The 17,777-nt window shown below is 32.1% G+C and overlaps 2 protein-coding genes across 6 annotated transcripts; both read left to right on the top strand.

Moving 5' to 3' along the window:
• The first annotated feature begins 1,934 nt into the window (after positions 1 to 1,934).
• LOC129885388 (protein BASIC PENTACYSTEINE4-like) lies at positions 1,935 to 6,294 on the top strand. Of its 4 annotated transcripts, none has more exons than XM_055959645.1 (4): positions 1,944 to 2,022; positions 3,827 to 3,945; positions 4,714 to 4,880; positions 5,102 to 6,294. In XM_055959645.1, exons 3-4 carry the CDS (start codon positions 4,812 to 4,814, stop codon positions 5,969 to 5,971), a joined length of 939 nt encoding a protein of 312 aa, XP_055815620.1. In that variant the 5' UTR covers positions 1,944 to 2,022; positions 3,827 to 3,945; positions 4,714 to 4,811; the 3' UTR covers positions 5,972 to 6,294. The 4 variants fall into 4 exon arrangements, with proteins under 4 accessions (XP_055815618.1, XP_055815617.1, XP_055815620.1 ...); XM_055959644.1 differs by having other exon boundaries at positions 4,706 to 4,880; XM_055959643.1 differs by lacking the exon at positions 3,827 to 3,945 and having other exon boundaries at positions 1,935 to 2,022.
• A 5,909-nt stretch (positions 6,295 to 12,203) lies between these two features.
• Positions 12,204 to 15,541, top strand: LOC129885387 (bZIP transcription factor 29). Of its 2 annotated transcripts, none has more exons than XM_055959641.1 (5): positions 12,204 to 12,394; positions 12,604 to 13,977; positions 14,077 to 14,209; positions 14,295 to 14,379; positions 14,990 to 15,541. In XM_055959641.1, the coding sequence occupies exons 2-5, from the start codon at positions 12,683 to 12,685 to the stop codon at positions 15,238 to 15,240; spliced, it is 1,764 nt and encodes a 587-aa protein (XP_055815616.1). In that variant the 5' UTR covers positions 12,204 to 12,394; positions 12,604 to 12,682; the 3' UTR covers positions 15,241 to 15,541. The 2 variants fall into 2 exon arrangements, with proteins under 2 accessions (XP_055815616.1, XP_055815615.1); XM_055959640.1 differs by having other exon boundaries at positions 12,595 to 13,977.
• The last annotated feature ends 2,236 nt before the right edge of the window (positions 15,542 to 17,777 follow it).

Below are 17,777 nucleotides of genomic sequence, written 5' to 3'. Positions count from 1 at the left end.
ATTTTTTGTGATATGGGTATTAAATGTTAACTGGCCCAAGTACAATTGAGAGTTATCAGTTGGGAAAGCCGAAAAGTAAAAAAAAATGAAGGTAACCACTAAACCCAAGGAGAATCAAATCATGACCACAAACATAATTATGAACCCCTAGACCACTGAGATAAGCTTCTCAACATCGAATTTGGCCTTGGTGTAATTTTTTCAACAAGAGGATTCGGGTGAACCCCCTCCCATCCACCTAGATCCGTCCTTGCTAATAGTTTTTCGTTTTCAAGAATTGATATATTTTTAGTACTTTCTTAAACAAAGTTTTAAACGGACTTACAACCGTACTTATGATAATAAACAAAAAAAAATTTAGATTTTTGTGCTTTTCAATCGTCTTCGAGATCAATGATGTTAGCATTTGTGTGCCATAACTGGGGCAAGCAAATAGATAATACCCTCCCAATTAAACTCAATTGAAAATTCTAGTTGAACAATGTGTCATCAACAACAACAACAACCTACTCAATCTCAATAATTAAATTGAGCAAAATCACTTTTAATTTTAAAATTATGAATGTATTCAATATATATCTATTTATCTATATATATATATATATATATATATATATATATATATATATATATATATTTGAAGGACATTTTTGACCCATTAAATAACAATAAGGACATTTTAAAATCAAAATATTGATTGCAAGGGCATTTTTTTGGACCAAACTATAAACTGAGAATATTTTTGTTCATTTCACATAGTTTAAGGATGTTTTTGACCCTTTTTCGTTGAATTTATTGTGTATATTTAATTAAATTGAATTTTCCTCTGCGTAGATTTGTATAGTTACCTTATATAGTCATCATATATTAAATGTTACTTTAGGTAACTTCAAGATCAAAAGTAGATTTATTTGATTAACTATGTTGCACGTGAAGTCATGATTTCTTCGTAAAATTATATATATATATATATATATATATATATATATATATATATATATATATATATATATTAAATGATGTAATTATTCTTTACCTAAAAGAATAGAGATCAATTCTCACTCAATACAACGAGAATGCCTATGAAAAAAAGGAAATTAATTTTGAAGTTTGAAATTAAGACTATTCAAAATTGAAGTGTAACTGATAATCTAACCGCAAAATAAATTTATTGGCTTATTGATATCAGATTACCGTATTAAAGATTGGTAAACCTATTGAAATTTATACTTAATAGTCTAATCATGAGGGTGCAAATTATTTAATTCTCTTATTGAATAAATCATTAATCTATTACGAATAATTAAATTTACATTTATATTCTATATATAAAATTAGTATAGAAAGTTGAATCCCCATGGAAGTGTGTTAAAACTCTATGGAGTTAAAAGGATGCATCAATCCTCTTCTCTAGTCTTTTATAGAATTCCTTTGGACCTGACATTGTAATTTGTGAGGTGTTCTTCCCTAATTTATCTATCGAATCAATCAATATCTTATTAGTGAGATTATCAAATTAATATATTTATAAATTAATAACTATTAAGTCAAATCATCTGATAAATATCCTTACTTTCAATCAAACAAACATGTTGCAAGTAGCAATTTTTCTAAGTTTGCAAATAGTTCAAGCAAATACATTATAAATAACTTTTGAAAAATCTTACAACAATTTTATAAAAAGTCTCGCACCGACTTTCCTTTTACTATAAATAGAAAGTTAAACAATTCGTCTGTACGTCAATTTTAAGAGAAATAAAATATCTCTCCTTCGACTTATTTTTCAACGTTTAGTTGTTGTATATTTTATTAAGAAAATATCAGAGTATATTAATGGCTTTTACTCTTAAAATTAAAACGTGTTTATATTTTATAAATTAAATTAATCTTCTTTTTTATTATAAAAGGAAAATTTTATTCTAGCAAACACAATTAAAAATATCACTGAAGGGGTTGGGAAAAGGGTTTTCACTCTCCGGCGTTACGCTATGATCATACTTGTCTCGCCGTCTAAATTCGCCTGTAAGTTTCTCTCTGCAATCTCTCTTTCTTCTTCTCGCCGTTATTCATTCTCAATCAATTTCTCACTATAATTAAGTCTCCCTCGTTATTACTAAAGCATTCTTTATTGCTGCGTCGGTGTGCTTTTCTGTGTGCTGAAAGTTGAAACCCTAGTTTATCCGAGAAATTGACGTTGTAGTGATCTTTGTTTATGAACACCATTTATTTCAGTATTTAAATTCAGTAGCAAAGACAGGAATTTCGTTAAGGGGATTCATGATATATATATATGTTAGATGTGATGCTTTATATATATAAGAACTATATATGGTTCAACTGACCACCTTGGGCATAGGGGGGCAAGGGGTTTAGACATGGCTAAAATTATTTTATGTTGTTGTATGTATATATAATAGATGTTTTGAACCCCCTTTAGCTTCTTCATATGTTTACTTCTTCATATTGGAGCCACACCCCAGTAATTGGTTTAGTCATATGAATCCATACTAATTTATTGTTAGGTTTAGTATTTATTCTGATGACTCATTGTGAGTTTCTAAATTTTGTTTCACTTGAATGGAATTTATGGTTTCTTAATTCAGAGCGGGAGTTAGGATATTGATGGGTTCTGGATTCTAGAAAATGCTGCTTACCAGGCTTAATAAATTATTTTCATATTAAGTGGATCTTTAAACACAAATATAGTCAATGTAAGTATTATATCGTCGTCTGTTTTCTCCATTGAATGAACTTTATCAAGGTTATGGTTGCTTTAATTTATTATTGTAAAACAATTCACGTTCCTTTTTTCTGATTTCGTTAGTTGGTTGGTTTTAGAAATATGTGTTTTCTCTTTGCTGCTTTTGGGGGGTATAACAAAGTGGATATGTGAGATTGGATGCTAGCTTATGCACGGTATCGACTTAGATTACTCCAGATGATTGGAGTTAGGAGTGCTTGATTCTGCTTATTCGAGGATGAAGTTTTAGCCTTTTAGGTCAAAGGAAACGTGAATTTCATGGCTTTGACTTGAATTAATTAAGCTTGGTTCTGTATTGATTTGTAAATTTTCATAGTTTTAGTTTTTTGGAATCTCTCTAGTCGATCAACTAGACCAACTGAAATTATTCTAAATCAGAATAACCAAGTAACGTTTTATTCAATGGTTAGCTATACTCCGACGTTGGCAGGTCTTTGGTTTAATCTTGAATTAATGACGCTCAAATAAAATGGGAAGCTTATGCAAAAATTTCCAGCAACCACTTGAGATTGAGTCAAACATCAGTTTTTTTGTGCTTGCTCCATTGTTCTATTTTGCCATCTTCGTCTCATGATAAGCCTAATTCGACAATCAATGACTTCTTTAGCAGCCACCAACGGAGATTATGGCGTATTATGCATAGTTTCTCCCTCTCCTCCTCTCTCTGATATATAGAGTATTGGTATACTAGATTGATGCTCTTTCCCTTTTCTGTCAGAGGTTATTGTGAACATACATGTCATGGCTTTGATATGTTTTTCTCTGGCATTGTTTCCTCTAGCACAAGCCACCTTATATTTTGGTGCAATCATCGATGCAGATTTCCACCTTTCTTGCTTACTGTTTTGCCTCCACCAGAGTTGACTTTTCGTGCCACATCACTGTTCTCTATTTCTTTCTTTTTTCTTCTTTTCTGAGATGGTAACATAATTGATTAATATTAATAAGAAATCTCAAACAACTATTTCTTTTCTTGAAAGTTTAATCTTACCAGTAGAGGTGATTCTTTTTTGTAAACTTTGTCTCTGAAGTAAAGGTTTCACTATTTTTATTGTATGTGCTCAGGATACATTGTCAACTCTAAATCTGCAATAAGACATGTATACTGGCAGCAAGTAAGTTGGCAATTATATTATGAACCAACAGGCTAGCCAGTAGATCTTATCCAAGAGAGGAGAGAGAAGGTGTAAATTTGTTATCTTTTATGTTTCTATTTCTTTTCATGGACCAGTACTGTGTGCTCCATCTGATGTAACGTTATGAAGATTTTTATTTGAAAGGATGATGAGTATATAAATGACTGTACAGTGACTACATCTTCCTGCTACCATAAAAGTGATCTCTCCTCATTTGCGCAATTTTAGGAAAAACTTTTATTTTTTTTTTGCTTTTTCTCAAGCAAGTCTGCTTCTTAGATATACATATCCTTATGCATTATTGTGGAGGAGGAAATACCTGGTAAATCCCCTTTGGTTTGGTAATATGATGGATGGAAAGACGTTTCTTTCTCAAGCACTAGAAGACAGCCTTTTCTCAAATCTACTCCTTGGATACACCTTCCTCTTGCAATATTGTTATCAATTTGACCTACTATTTGCATGGAGGTGGGTCGTACCTTTAGGCTTGAATATCGCTTGAGGATTTTCTATGTTTGGGATGATTAGTTTTCAAAAGGCTTGATGCACTATTTATATGGCCGTTGTTGCTACTTGAGTGTAGCCATAATATCTCATATTTTGGCTTGATCGTAGCCATGACAGACAGCTCTTTAAAGAACACAGCATCCGTGCTTTATGTTATACCAATTTTCTTTTGTATATTTGGACAATTGATTGAAACTCTTATCTGTTTCACTAATGCCTGGTTTATTTTATTATACCGGCATTGCAATAGCTAGTGTGGAAAAAACATTTCTGCAACCTTCTTATTCTCTCACCTCTTTAGTTTTGCAGGATGACTGTTGAGTGGAGAGCTAGTTGATATTAGATCCAGAAGATACTATATATAGAGGCAGATACAAGTCTGCTCCTCATCAAGCACAACAGATAAGATGGATGACGGGGGCCAACGAGAAAATAGGAGACACAGAATGGATTATTCCAAAGGAGGTTATGCACCGGTAAGAAAAGTGCAATTGTTTTATTATGAAAGGTTAAGGAAATACAACTACTACGCCTTAATCACAATCTAGCTGGGAAGGTACTGAATAAATTGCATGAATTTACTGAATATAATGAAACATCCAATAACAAGAATGCTTAATCTATTTCAATTCTTTTGAATATATCTTGACATCATGATCAGTAGTAATGTAGTTCACTACTATTACTTTCACTGTAGTGGAATGTGGTACCTCACCAGATGAAAGACCAAGAGGCTTTCATCATGAATGCAAGAATCAGAATGGTCTTTGCTGAAAGAGATGCTGCTGTTGAAGAACGTGATAGAGCAGTGATTGAAAAGAAGGCAGCATTAGCTGAGCGAGATTTTGCAATCCAGCAACGAGATACTGCATTTGCTGAGCGAGATACTGCCATAAAAGAAAAGGACAATGCGTTGGCTGCCCTCCACTTTCTGGAAAGTACCATGAATGGCACATTGGGTTGTAGGACACATGGGATAAAGCGCGCTGATCAACCTAAAAATCATCGCAACAATAGCACCGATTCTGTTTGTATCAATAGGGATGTGCCCGTAGCTGATGCTTTTCCTATATCGGCCATACCATCTGAATCTGCTAAGGCACTCCAAGTAAAACGATCAAAAGTAAACAAAGGCATGTCAACAAAGTCGGCAAAATCCCCGAGGAAGACAAAGAGAGTGAATGAAGATTTGAATCGGCATCTTACAACAGATGGATCTAAAGCTGAATGGGATGCTCAGGATCTTGGGTCGATAAACCAGATCCAGTTTGATGGGTCTACCATGCCAATACCTGTTTGCACATGCACGGGAATACCAAGGCAGTGTTACAAATGGGGAAGTGGGGGCTGGCAGTCATCTTGCTGCACTACTTATCTGTCGGCATATCCACTACCACAATTGCCAAACAAACGACATGCCCGTTTAGGTGGTAGGAAAATGAGTGGAAGCGTTTTTAGCAGATTGCTTACAAGGCTTGCTGTAGCTGACCACGATCTGTCTATGCCCATTGATCTTAAGACTTATTGGGCTAAACATGGTACAAATCGCTACATTACCATTAAGTGATGCATCAATGTTGGTTTGGTGGCTAGTTGCTATATTAGGCCTGGATGCCAGAGATGCTTGATAGGTAGCCGAGGAGGGAAGACGAAGAGCTTGACTAATGAATGATCAAAAGCCCTTTCGGATGGTCACACAATGACCTTGTGCTTTGACTAAATGTCATGTAACTGACTTCTGGTTAAGTTACTTGCAGCACTTTTTTGGTACTTATTGTTAGCTATCAGTTTTTTAGCACAATCTTGTACAAAGGAGTTTCTAGGAATTGCAGGTATACTATTTTGAGTTTCTCCTTATTCATAACTAATAAGAAAGCTTCTAGTTTTTCATGTTTCTCATCTTAGTCGAACCTTAACAACATCAACTCATTGCAACTTCTCCTTCTCTCTGCTCCTGTAATGCAAATACTTCCCAGTTTTATCGAATTTAGCTTTCTAGTGACTTCAGCCTGCTGATTTTGTTATCTCATTAAAAAGATTGCTTACTATTACTGGTTATGCTGTCGCACACAAGAGTTGGTCTAGCTCTCAATGAAGTGAGATGAAAATTATAAGTCTTGTGTGCGCACAAACCATAGAGTGATAAGAGTTATTTGGTACTTGTGTGCGCAAAAACTGGTTTGAACGCTAAAAAAAGCAGATTAAGCTGTCCTAAAAGGAAATTAAACACCATAAAGTGTCATTAAAGATCTTAACATTTTTTAACATGAAAAGCCTAATGCTTTTTGACTCGAGAATCTGGAAGCAAATACAATCGTCCCACCGAATATTTCAGTTTCAATGAGTGATTTTATCAAACAATTATGCCCAAAAAAGTTAGGTATCCTAACTAACCAATCTTTCAGCATTTTCACATTTGGTTCATCAACAAGAAATATCCTTAGATGGTCAAATTAGGCCAAACATTTTCTTACTTTCTATCAAAATCTCAGGAATTTCTGGATTCCTAGACGAAAATATTGACTAATGTGCCTCTCAATTTAGAAACCGTACAAGGAAAAAGAAAGTTCGGTCGTCTATTTGTTGATTCTTACGATTAATTATTTAGTTAGGTGTAAACATTTTATGCCAATAACTATTTACCTTGATCTACTTTTGTGTGCATGCAACAAGTGTAGATACACCCACTATTTTTAACTCAAACTATATTTACCACAGTTTAAATTCTTTAAGAATATATTTATACTAATAATCTCACACTGCATATGATGTGAGTTGTGTGTGCAATATTTTATTTTGCAACCACTACTTCAAATTATGAAGTTCTCAAATTTAAAAAAGCAAGAAAAATGAAATAGGTATCATGTCAAAGACAACATAATTAATTTCTTATCCAACTAGAAAAAAAATTCCTACACATGATACGATATATATATATATGTGTGTAGGAGATCTTGACATGAAAATCAAAAACCGTATAAGTTGGTCGTGGCTTGTTCATCTACTGCCAGACATCAAGTTGACAACACCTACATTTGCTCATGTTAATATCACCCCAAAATTTGTCATATTACAATATATAATTTGTATTCTCCACGTTCTTTTCTTGGTTTCATGCACCTAATACAAGTTCCTTGATATAAAAATGAAATATTTGACGATGAGAAGCGAATTCAAAATTTTATTAGATCAAATCGAAAATATGTGTTAAATCGAAAAAAATATTGTGATGTTATGTTTCTTTCACTCGAAAGAGTTTTAGCAATTAATGTTGACATAAAATATAGTCCTTTGTGGGATCAAAATATGGGAAGAAAGAAAATTTTGATACACACTATTTTTTATTTTTAATAAGTTTTCGTTGTTCAAATTGTCAACTATCTTCCGCATGACTTTTTTCGTTATTTAGTTTAATAATATCAAAGTTATTTAATTTAAAATCAAAATTCTTAGAATGATGGGGAATTTCAATAGCTCAATTTGTTTTATCTGGATTTTTATCTGATTAGTGAGGAGTTGATTCTCATCTTATAGTCCCTTTCTTGTCTATATCCATAATAGTTTTTTGAAAATATAAAAAATAAATAAAAATCTTAAAATGACTTTAGCTCTTCATTTACCCGATATAATACGTCTATTAATGATGTAATGAATCAGATTCCTCCCTTCTTAATTAAAAATTTAATTAAGATATTGATATGTAAAAGAATCTTATTAAGGAGCGTGAATTCAAATCAATCAAAATTTCAATGCCTATACTTATATCGTGGGATAAAATAAAATAAAAATAAAAAGTTACAAGTCCAATCTTGCCGACCATGTGGGCCCATATCAACTATTTTTTTCCCCTCCTTTTTAATACTAAAAGCAAAGAAAAATGGATAAATTTTTATATTATCCAATATAGCTAAGATTTAAACACGTGGGTGTGTACAACACAAGTGGGCCCACAGTCCCCAAAATTTCAATAGTCAAAGTCAACTAATTGCCGTCACGATAATGTGTGCCAATAATTTAGGCATAATCACTCCATTTTTGATTATTGGATTTGCATGAACACATCAATAATTTAATTAGCACCAAGCTATAAACTGTTCATCTAGCGCCTCATCTGTATGTGATTAAAAATTGCCTAAACAAATTGACCTATTTTGTGTCATAAAGAATTTATCCAAAAAAAATAGGAAGATTGTTATTTCATAATATATGTTTATTCATCTTTTAAGCTTATCAAATGATTTTGAATCTTATCAAGTTATTTTTAAGTTAAATTTCAGTTGATGTGTGAGTTAAACACATGTCATCAATTTAAATTTTATAATAGAAAGAAATATGACATTTAAATGAAGAAGAATATAAACGTTGAATCTGTTATTCATCAATTTTTAAATGAATTTCTTCATTATAGTAGAAGAGTCTATTTTATTCATGTATGTCCAAGGATTCCAAGATTATAATAAACGGAAAAGGATCATATTTACTTTTGTACTCTCTGAAAAGGGTTATATTTGTTTTTCGTCATATTTTTTTGATATATTTGTTCTTGTCATCCAACTTCAGACACATATTTGCTTTAGAACGTTAAGTCTATGTCCACTTTTATTATATCCTATGTGGCACCTACATGAATATATATATATAGATGGATGGGAATAATATTGAGTTGCGGATAATACTTAAATTAGGAAAAAAAATAAATGGAATATATATATATATATATATATATATATATATATATATATATATATATATATATATATCCATGTAGGCGCACCACATAGGCATTAAATATGATATAATAAAAGTGGGCTATAGACTTAACGGTTTAAGGACAAATATGTGCCTAAAATTGAATGGTATGAACAAATGTATCAAAAAAGTATGACGAACGATAAATATAACCCTTTTCAGATAATACAGGGGCAAATATGACATTTTTCCATATAATAAAAGAGTCTGTATTATTCATATTTGTCCAATACCAATACTCATTTGGGATATATGTTAGTATTACAGCTATAAAAAGTTTAAAAGGTTGAAATTGTATTATATATCGAGAGTCTTAATTGACACTTTTGATTAATATGTTTGAACCATTGGTAAATAGGAGCGAAATTGGATCAGATAAATTAAATATTTAAAAATTATATGAAAAAAGCATAAGTTGCAACTCTTCCAATAGTAATATGATGAAAACACATCTTAAAATATTGATAAATTAAAGTTTATATACTTAGATTATAAGAAAACAAAATATGACAAGTATTTTAGGTGGGAGAAAATGATTTTTCTTTCTCTAAACGGATTACACACTCGTTGTCTAGTGGTAGATGAATTTATAATTTAACATAATTTTTTAGATTGATAATTATATATTACCAATTAAGTATCACCCCATAAAAAGAAAAGAGAAAGAGAGTTTATATGGACCTCCTCACCCTATTCTTTTCCAATTACTATATAGTACTATATATCATTTAATTCATAAATGTTTGCAGAACTATTAAATGCATTCCTACCTATATACGGTATTTTGCAATTAAATTTTTACTTATATTGTAAAGTTGTAAAGATCATGTAAATGGTTCTCTTTAATCATGAAAAAGGAAGAAGAGCTTTCGTGTTACATAAATTTATTTATTACTATCAGTATTTACTCAATATATTTCAAACTTGACAATATGTGGCAAATATTATTGCAATTGACTTAAAAAGAATCGAAAATAGAATGCAGCATTTAATGTAGTAGTTTCCTAATAATAAAATTACGCTTCACAATGAAAAATATAAAAGATGTACTATTTTTAACATCTAATTTGATGTACATATTATATAATTTATGTTTTATATGTTTCATTACTATGCGTGTTGAAGTGTTGAAGTATGTTATAGAGGTCGAAAATAATCAATTCATGTCTAGATTATCATCACATCACGAATTGTTTTTGGATTGAGTCAAAAAAATAATATTATAAAACATGAAAAAAATTGGGACTTCTAAATACTTCACAACACACTCTTTAAAATTCGAATACTACTTTATGTTTTGTATATCTATTGACAATCCAATAATCTCTAGAAAAGGAATAGGATTCCAGTGCTAAAAATTGAAGTAGGATCATATGGTAAATATTTAATCGTATAGTGTGGTCACACTAATTTAATGAAGTTAATTTTTAAGAGTTAAAATTAAAGAAAAGAACATATTATGTAGGCTTAATACATTCACGATCCTTTAAATTTGTTAATAAATATTTAATTTAGACATTCACACTATAATTTGTTCTAATTGGACACACATGATATGATATTTCTATGTATAGACACTTTCGATTTAAATTTATAAAAACATTTCCTATTATTCTCAATCGCAAATTAAGTAAGCAAGTAAGTTAACCACTTAAATTTATGTCACTCATTTCATTATACGTGTAAGTTATAAAACCTTATATTTGTTCTAATTGAGGTTGATATGTATAATCAAAGAAAATAATATTTTTTATTTAATTAACTTAACTATTTAATAGATATTTGCTAACAACACCCCATTTTTTTTTTTTTAGAATTTAAATTGAAGGTGTCCTATTAATTTTTTTTTCTAAGACCAATGTTTGAGTGAAATTTAATATTAAATTTAAGCAGCTGTTCATGTATTGATCCATCACTCAACTACAGTTAAGTAATAAATAAATATATAAAAAATAGATATTATATTTATTAATTTTATATAAATAAATATCTACCAAGATTATTACACTCTCAAAGAAGAAAAAACTTTGGATTTTAAGGACAAAGGAAATGGTTATTTGTGAACTTAGTCCAAATTTTCGATGGCAATTGCAAATCAATCTCTGAACAAAGAAGAGCATTCCACACGCTCTAGAAAAGAGAGTAGTCCACAAGCTCTTGCAAATAGAGTATCTCACACGCTCTTGTGAAAAGATTGCAATTTGTTTGGTAACTCGATAATAAATAAGTTATTCATGTATTAATTTTTGTATAATTTATATGAATTTGATATGTAAATAAGAAGTAAGTTATTAATATTAAAATTAATATGATGTATAAAGTTTCTCTATCTCCACAAGATAATAATAAAATTTGCATACTGTATATTTACTTTTTCCAGACCTCATGTATGGAATTTCACTAGAATATATTGTTGTTGTTGTCGACAATTTAAACCCCATATAACTAATACTCCATCTGTTTAAAAAAGAATTGCTGTTTTTTTGATAACATTTTAATTTCAGTTTTCCACGTGACATATTTAAGGTCACAAGATTAAAGAACATTTTAATATATTTGACATGACTTTAATTTAAAACCACAAGATTAAATTTTTTTTTCCTCAACTCTATGCCGATTTAAATTAGGAATTTTTTTTTGAAACAAAAAGAATAAAAAATTATTAATTATTTTATGTATAATAAAATATAAAATAATTAATCTCAGAGTAAATATAATACTTAAAATCACTCATAATTAATATTTACATTACTAATATCTATGTAAATCTAATGAGACTCTTATACTACAGTACATCGGATTATACACCAAAAAAGGCAAAAAAAATCTTTTCTTGTAAGAACGAAAAAAGAAAAATACAATAAGAAGAAAAAGAAAGGGAGAGATTCATTGCTACATAATCTGCGGTGATAGTGGGAGGAAAAAAAAGATTGGATAAATGCAGTCGGAATGAAATTGAAATTGAAATTGAAATGCAAATGCAAATGAAATTGAAATTCATATTAAATTCACGCGTCTTTCAAGTAGTAGTAGAAAGTATAGTAGTCTTGTCATGAAATCCGTGTAATTATAGTTGTTGTAAGTAGTCATCTTCGTTGATAACAGTGAGATAGAGAGAGAGAGAGAGAAACAAGAAAAATATCACCAAAAAGAAAGTATTCCAGGGAAAAAGAGTACACACAAACAGGAATAAAGGAGCGTCTTCTTCATCTTCTGCTGGGAATGGTGGATTTACACTGAGGTACTGTCAAAGACTCCATCTTTTTGTTACCCAATTCGTTTTTTTTTTTTTGATTATTTAGATGCATACCCAGTTCTTTGTTTCTAATGATTTGTTGATTTTATGTTAAAGATTGGTGCTTTTGGGGGTTTGTTTAGTGGGTTTTGCATTGGTTTTTGTTTTTGGGATTTTTCTGTCATTGATTAAGCTTTGAAATTCAGGTGTAACAGAACTGTAAAGGTTAGATTTTGGTAAAGTTGAAGCGTTTCTTTTAGTTGACTTATAGAGTTGAGATTTGGGGCAAAAGAAATGGCTGGTGACAATGACGAAGGTAATAGTGATATGGTACAGAGACTTCAATCATCATTTGGGACATCATCTTCTTCACTTCCTAAACAGCTTCAACCTACTTCAATGAACCAATTGGACATACCCCAGTTAACTACTTCCCAATTTCGCGGTCAAATGCGGCAATTTTCTCCTAATTTTGGTGTTGAAAATAGTAAGAGAGTAGGTATACCGCCTTCTCACCCGCAAATGCCCCCTATTTCACCATATTCTCAGATCCCTGTAACCCGGCCAGTGAATCAGCAAATGGGTATGCAGAACTTTACCAGTGCAGGGCCATTGCATTCGCGATCTTTATCACAGCCCGCGTTTTTCTCACTGGATTCTTTGCCACCCCTGAGCCCTTCACCATATAGGGAATCCCCGTCTACTTCTATGTCTGACCCAATATCAGCTGATGTGTCAATGGGTGATCAGGATGGCAATTCACATTCTTTATTGCCGCCTACACCTTTCTCTAGGTGTAATTCATCGAGGGCAGGGGAGAGTCTTCCTCCTCGTAAGGCTCATAGGAGGTCTAATAGTGATATCCCATATGGCTTTTCTGCTATAATGCAGTCCTCGCCACCACTTTTTCCGTTAAGGAGTCCTGGTGCTCTTGAAAGGTCAGTTCCTTCAAGGGATAATTCGAGTGGTAAACCAGTTCAGTTGGTTAAACGTGAATCTATGTGGGAAAGAGGAAATGATAATAACAATGTTGAAGGGATGGGTGAGAGGAAATCTGAAGGAGAAGTTGTGGACGACTTGTTTTCTGCATATATGAATTTGGACAACATTGATGCGTTTAACTCTTCGGGAACTGATGAGAAGCTGGGTATTGAGAACCGCGAAGACTTAGATAGTAGAGCGAGTGGTACAAAGACGAATGGTGGTGATAGCAGTGATAATGAAGCTACAAGCAGTGTCAATGACAGTAGCAGTGGTAGTATGCAAAGACCAGGGATGTCTTCTTCAGTTGAGAAGAGGGAAGGGATCAAAAGGAGTGCTGTCGGAGATATCGCCCCGACCACAAGACACTACAGGAGTGTTTCGATGGATAGTTTTATGGGGAAGTTAAACTTCATTGATGATTCACCAAAGTTGCCTCCATCTCCTGGACCACGCCCAGGCAAACTCTCACCAACCAATTCACTTGATGGAAACAGCTTCAGTTTGGAATTTGGAAATGGTGAATTTAGTGGAGCTGAATTGAAGAAAATTATGGCAAATGAGAAACTTGCAGAGATAGCTTTAGCAGATCCCAAACGAGCCAAAAGGTCAAATTCCCTTTGAAGTGATGCATGTATTTGCCTTTTCATTTACATTTCTCTCTGCTTTGCAGCTGACATTCTCTATTTTGATGTTTATTGTTGTAGGATTTTAGCTAACCGTCAATCTGCTGCTCGTTCTAAAGAAAGAAAGATGAGATACATTGCAGAGTTAGAACACAAGGTACAGACATTGCAGACTGAAGCTACCACACTGTCTGCTCAACTGACCTTGTTGCAGGTGATAAACTTTTCAATATTTTCCTGTTTAGTGCTTCTACTTATCACATTATCACTACTTAAAAATATCTTTTACTTGCATTCAGAGAGATGCGACTGGGCTAACGAGCCAAAATAGTGAACTGAAGTTTCGTTTGCAAGCCATGGAACAGCAAGCTCAACTCCGTGATGGTATACATCTTGCTTCTGTAATCTATGACTTGTATTTGTCAGCTCATGTTTCATCTTGACCTTTTTATGCGTCCATTGTATTCAGACTCCCTTCGTTGCTTATTATAAAATATTCTTTTGCAAGAAATCGATTCACTTACTCTGGGCTTTTAAGAATGAGATTTCGCCCTTAAAAGTGATTATGTGCGTACAGTTTGCTGTCTAACTATATGAAAAAGTCTGATAAACTGTATCTTTTGAATTTATTCGGTGATAATACAATCTATGAACTCTATGCCAAAAGTCTAGTAGAAATGGTCATCTTGGAAAATGCTGAGTAGAAATGAACAATTTCTGTTGCATGTTTCGTTGATTGTTTAAATTAGAGGAATCTGTTAAACTATGGTCTTGTTTTGATGGATAGAAGCAGTTGCAAAGTAGGCGTAGCATCAGTCTATGCTTCAATTTTCCATCTTTTTCTTCTTCTTTGGGGGTGGGTGGCGATAGGTGATGTTAGGCTTCTATGTTGTCTGCTGTTTCCCTCAATGCTACTAGAGAACAGGCAGATGATTTGGATATCTTTAGTTTTATACAAGACGAATATGAAACCTTATAGCTTTTGCTATGACAGCTCTAAATGAAGCATTAACTGCTGAAGTACAACGCTTGAAGATTGCAACCGCGGAGCTTAATGCAGACGCTTCCAAGTTTCAGCAGCTTTCTCTCAATCCTCAGATGTTCCAGTCGCAGCAACAACAATCTAATCAGCTAAACATGCATCAGTTGCAACAGCAACAACAACAATCATCTCAGCCCCAACAACATGCTCAAGCGCGACAACAACTTAACAGCTCTACACCTTCAAAGCATGAATCAAAGTAGTAGCTTTTGGGATTATCCGATCTTCGTAATATTTATATTAGTTTGTTGATAGATGTTGCAAGTGTTTTCATATCATTCAATGCATTCATTCATTTCGTTCTGCATTCACAACAAAACACACCAAGGCGTGGTATTTATTATCTATAGGACATGCATGTTCATTGGAGTTACTTGTCCACAAAGAGTCTTTTGATGTATACAGTTGGTTCTTTTTTTGTTCCACAAGGATATTGAATTCAAGGTCATATGAACTTGACTCGTTTTGTTATTAGGGAAGTTGAACTGAAATTTGCCTCCTTGATGTTCCTTTGAGTTGCAACTTTGGGTGGTAATTCTTCTGTTTCTTAGAAAAGGAAAGAGAAAAATACAGTAGAACGATTTTCATCGAAAAATAGAATGGACTAAACCTTAAGTTGAAGGGTAGAAATTTTCTTTTATATAAATAGTCCATGTGTAAAAGAAGTTTTAGATATAGCGTATGTTTGGTATGGAGGAAAATATTTTGATTTTTTTTTTTTTTAAGAAAACAAGTTTCACGACTGGTATTCCTCATTGATTGCGTCCTCTTTAGTTTCTACCTTCTAATAAGTTCCACAAGTGGTATTCTATTATGATTGTGTCCTCAATTCCTCACTGTAGCGCCTCCATCCCCACAACCCTTTATTTCCATCTTCACCTTTTAGAATATTTATCTAAATTATAAACAAATGTTTTTATGATAATATTTTTTATTAATCTATCGAACATTAAAAAATAAGTAAGATGTCCACCTACCTTCGTATGGAACACACCCATAGTAGTACTTTTTCTGGTGTAATATGTTAAATTTTATTCCTAAATTCGTCATACATCCATCAAAATCATGCAAGTTATTCGATATGGGAAGAAATGAGAAAAGAATAACATCCTATGCTAATTCCTATGCTGTTTAGTTTCTTGGCGCATATGTAACTACTCACATGAAAATGATTGCAGAGAGTATCACGGAATGTACATTTCGTGCAAAAATGTGCCATCTCAAACTTCTAACTTCAGGCTGATTTGCAAAAATAACCAACTTTTTGTTGTTGGGTTCGAAAAAATTAGGGTATCATATGAAAGCTTACAATTGCAAAGTATGTGGACGATAAATTAGATGACAATGAAAATTATCTAAAAAGTGCATGATATTATTATATGATTTGACCTATTGGCCTACATATTTAAAAATAATAAAAAAGTAAATATTGAAAGAAAATCTCCTACAAAAAAAACTTTTTCATCGAGAAAGATAATTTTAATTATGGTAGGAAATTATATAAGATGGAAAATTCAAGGCAAATCCTAATATTTTTGAAGTTTGAAAAGTGGTCACGTGTTTGGAAGTTTAAAGTTCAAAATTATCTAGTATTTACACCACAATAATAGATGCAAGTCAAAGTATACAGATAACCGATTTCTGAAATTCCATTTATGGCAAGGTGAAAACCCACTACGGATGCTAGGGGTATATATGGACCGGGTTGGTTCGAATTTTTTACAAATCAAACCAAACCATTTGTGTCGGATTATAAAATCTATAAACCAAACCAAACCAATAAAAGTCGGGTTTTTCGATATCAATTTTTCTCGGGTTTTTCGGGTTTTTCGGGTTTTTTCGGATTTTTCGGGTTTTTTCGAGTTTCTATTATTTTTCATAATATCTAATAAAAAACACAGAGCAATGCTTCTTAAAAAGAGTTCTAGTACAAAATATCAACATAAAAGATGGAGGCAGAACACTGTTTGAAGTTTTAACTTTATAATATAACTTTATAAGATGAGCTTTTTTTGTATATTATTTAGATGAACTTCTCAAGTCCAAATCTAAATGTAAGAAAGAAAACAAAAATTATGAAAAAATTTTAAAAAATATTTATAAATTACATTTTAATAAATATTTTTATGTATAACATAATTTAAAAGTAGTATATCTATAATCGGGTCGGTTTGGGTTCGGTTTGACTTTTTTTAGTTAAAACCAAACCAACCCTATAATGGTCGGGTTTTTTTTCCAAACACCAAACCAAGTCAAACCAAACCACTAGTCGGGTTTTTTCTCCGATTTGGTTCGATTTGTCGGTTTGGTGCGGTTTATCGATTTGCCCTGTACAGCCCTAACGGATGCAATTAGTTCACAGATGTATGACAGATGTTTGGTAATTGGTACTAGATTATTATCACTTAATCATTAATTAGTTAATATATATTTTCACCCTGTTAAGTCCTTAATCATGATACGATACAACAATAACATGCATGCTCAATGTAATTCAGAATTAGTGGAGTCTAAAAGTGATAGCGTGCATACAACTTATCTCTATTCTTGGAAAAAAAGATAAAATAGATTGTGTCTGATAGAACCTCGACTCAACTAAAACAAATCAAAACTCAGTATGCAAAGCAATCGACAAACAAGAGGATTATTTTCTTGCATGTTCTATCTTATCAAAAAACAAAAACACTTTATTATTTATTGTTTATATAAGTAGTGTTTTTACCAAATTTATAACAAGAAT

This window comes from Solanum dulcamara, chromosome 4, assembly GCF_947179165.1.
Source record: "Solanum dulcamara chromosome 4, daSolDulc1.2, whole genome shotgun sequence".
Classification (NCBI taxonomy): Eukaryota; Viridiplantae; Streptophyta; class Magnoliopsida; order Solanales; family Solanaceae; genus Solanum; species Solanum dulcamara.
This window is presented reverse-complemented; position numbering and strand designations above follow the sequence as displayed.

Coding starts and splice junctions, on each gene's coding strand:
- LOC129885388 (XM_055959643.1), top strand. CDS start 4,812: ATGGATGACGGGGGCCAACGAGAAAATAGGAGACACAGAATGGATTAT. Junction 4,881..5,101: donor CCAAAGGAGGTTATGCACCG/GTAAGAAAAGTG, acceptor CTTTCACTGTAG/TGGAATGTGGTACCTCACCA.
- LOC129885387 (XM_055959641.1), top strand. CDS start 12,683: ATGGCTGGTGACAATGACGAAGGTAATAGTGATATGGTACAGAGACTT. Junction 13,978..14,076: donor GATCCCAAACGAGCCAAAAG/GTCAAATTCCCT, acceptor TTATTGTTGTAG/GATTTTAGCTAACCGTCAAT. Junction 14,380..14,989: donor GCAAGCTCAACTCCGTGATG/GTATACATCTTG, acceptor TTGCTATGACAG/CTCTAAATGAAGCATTAACT.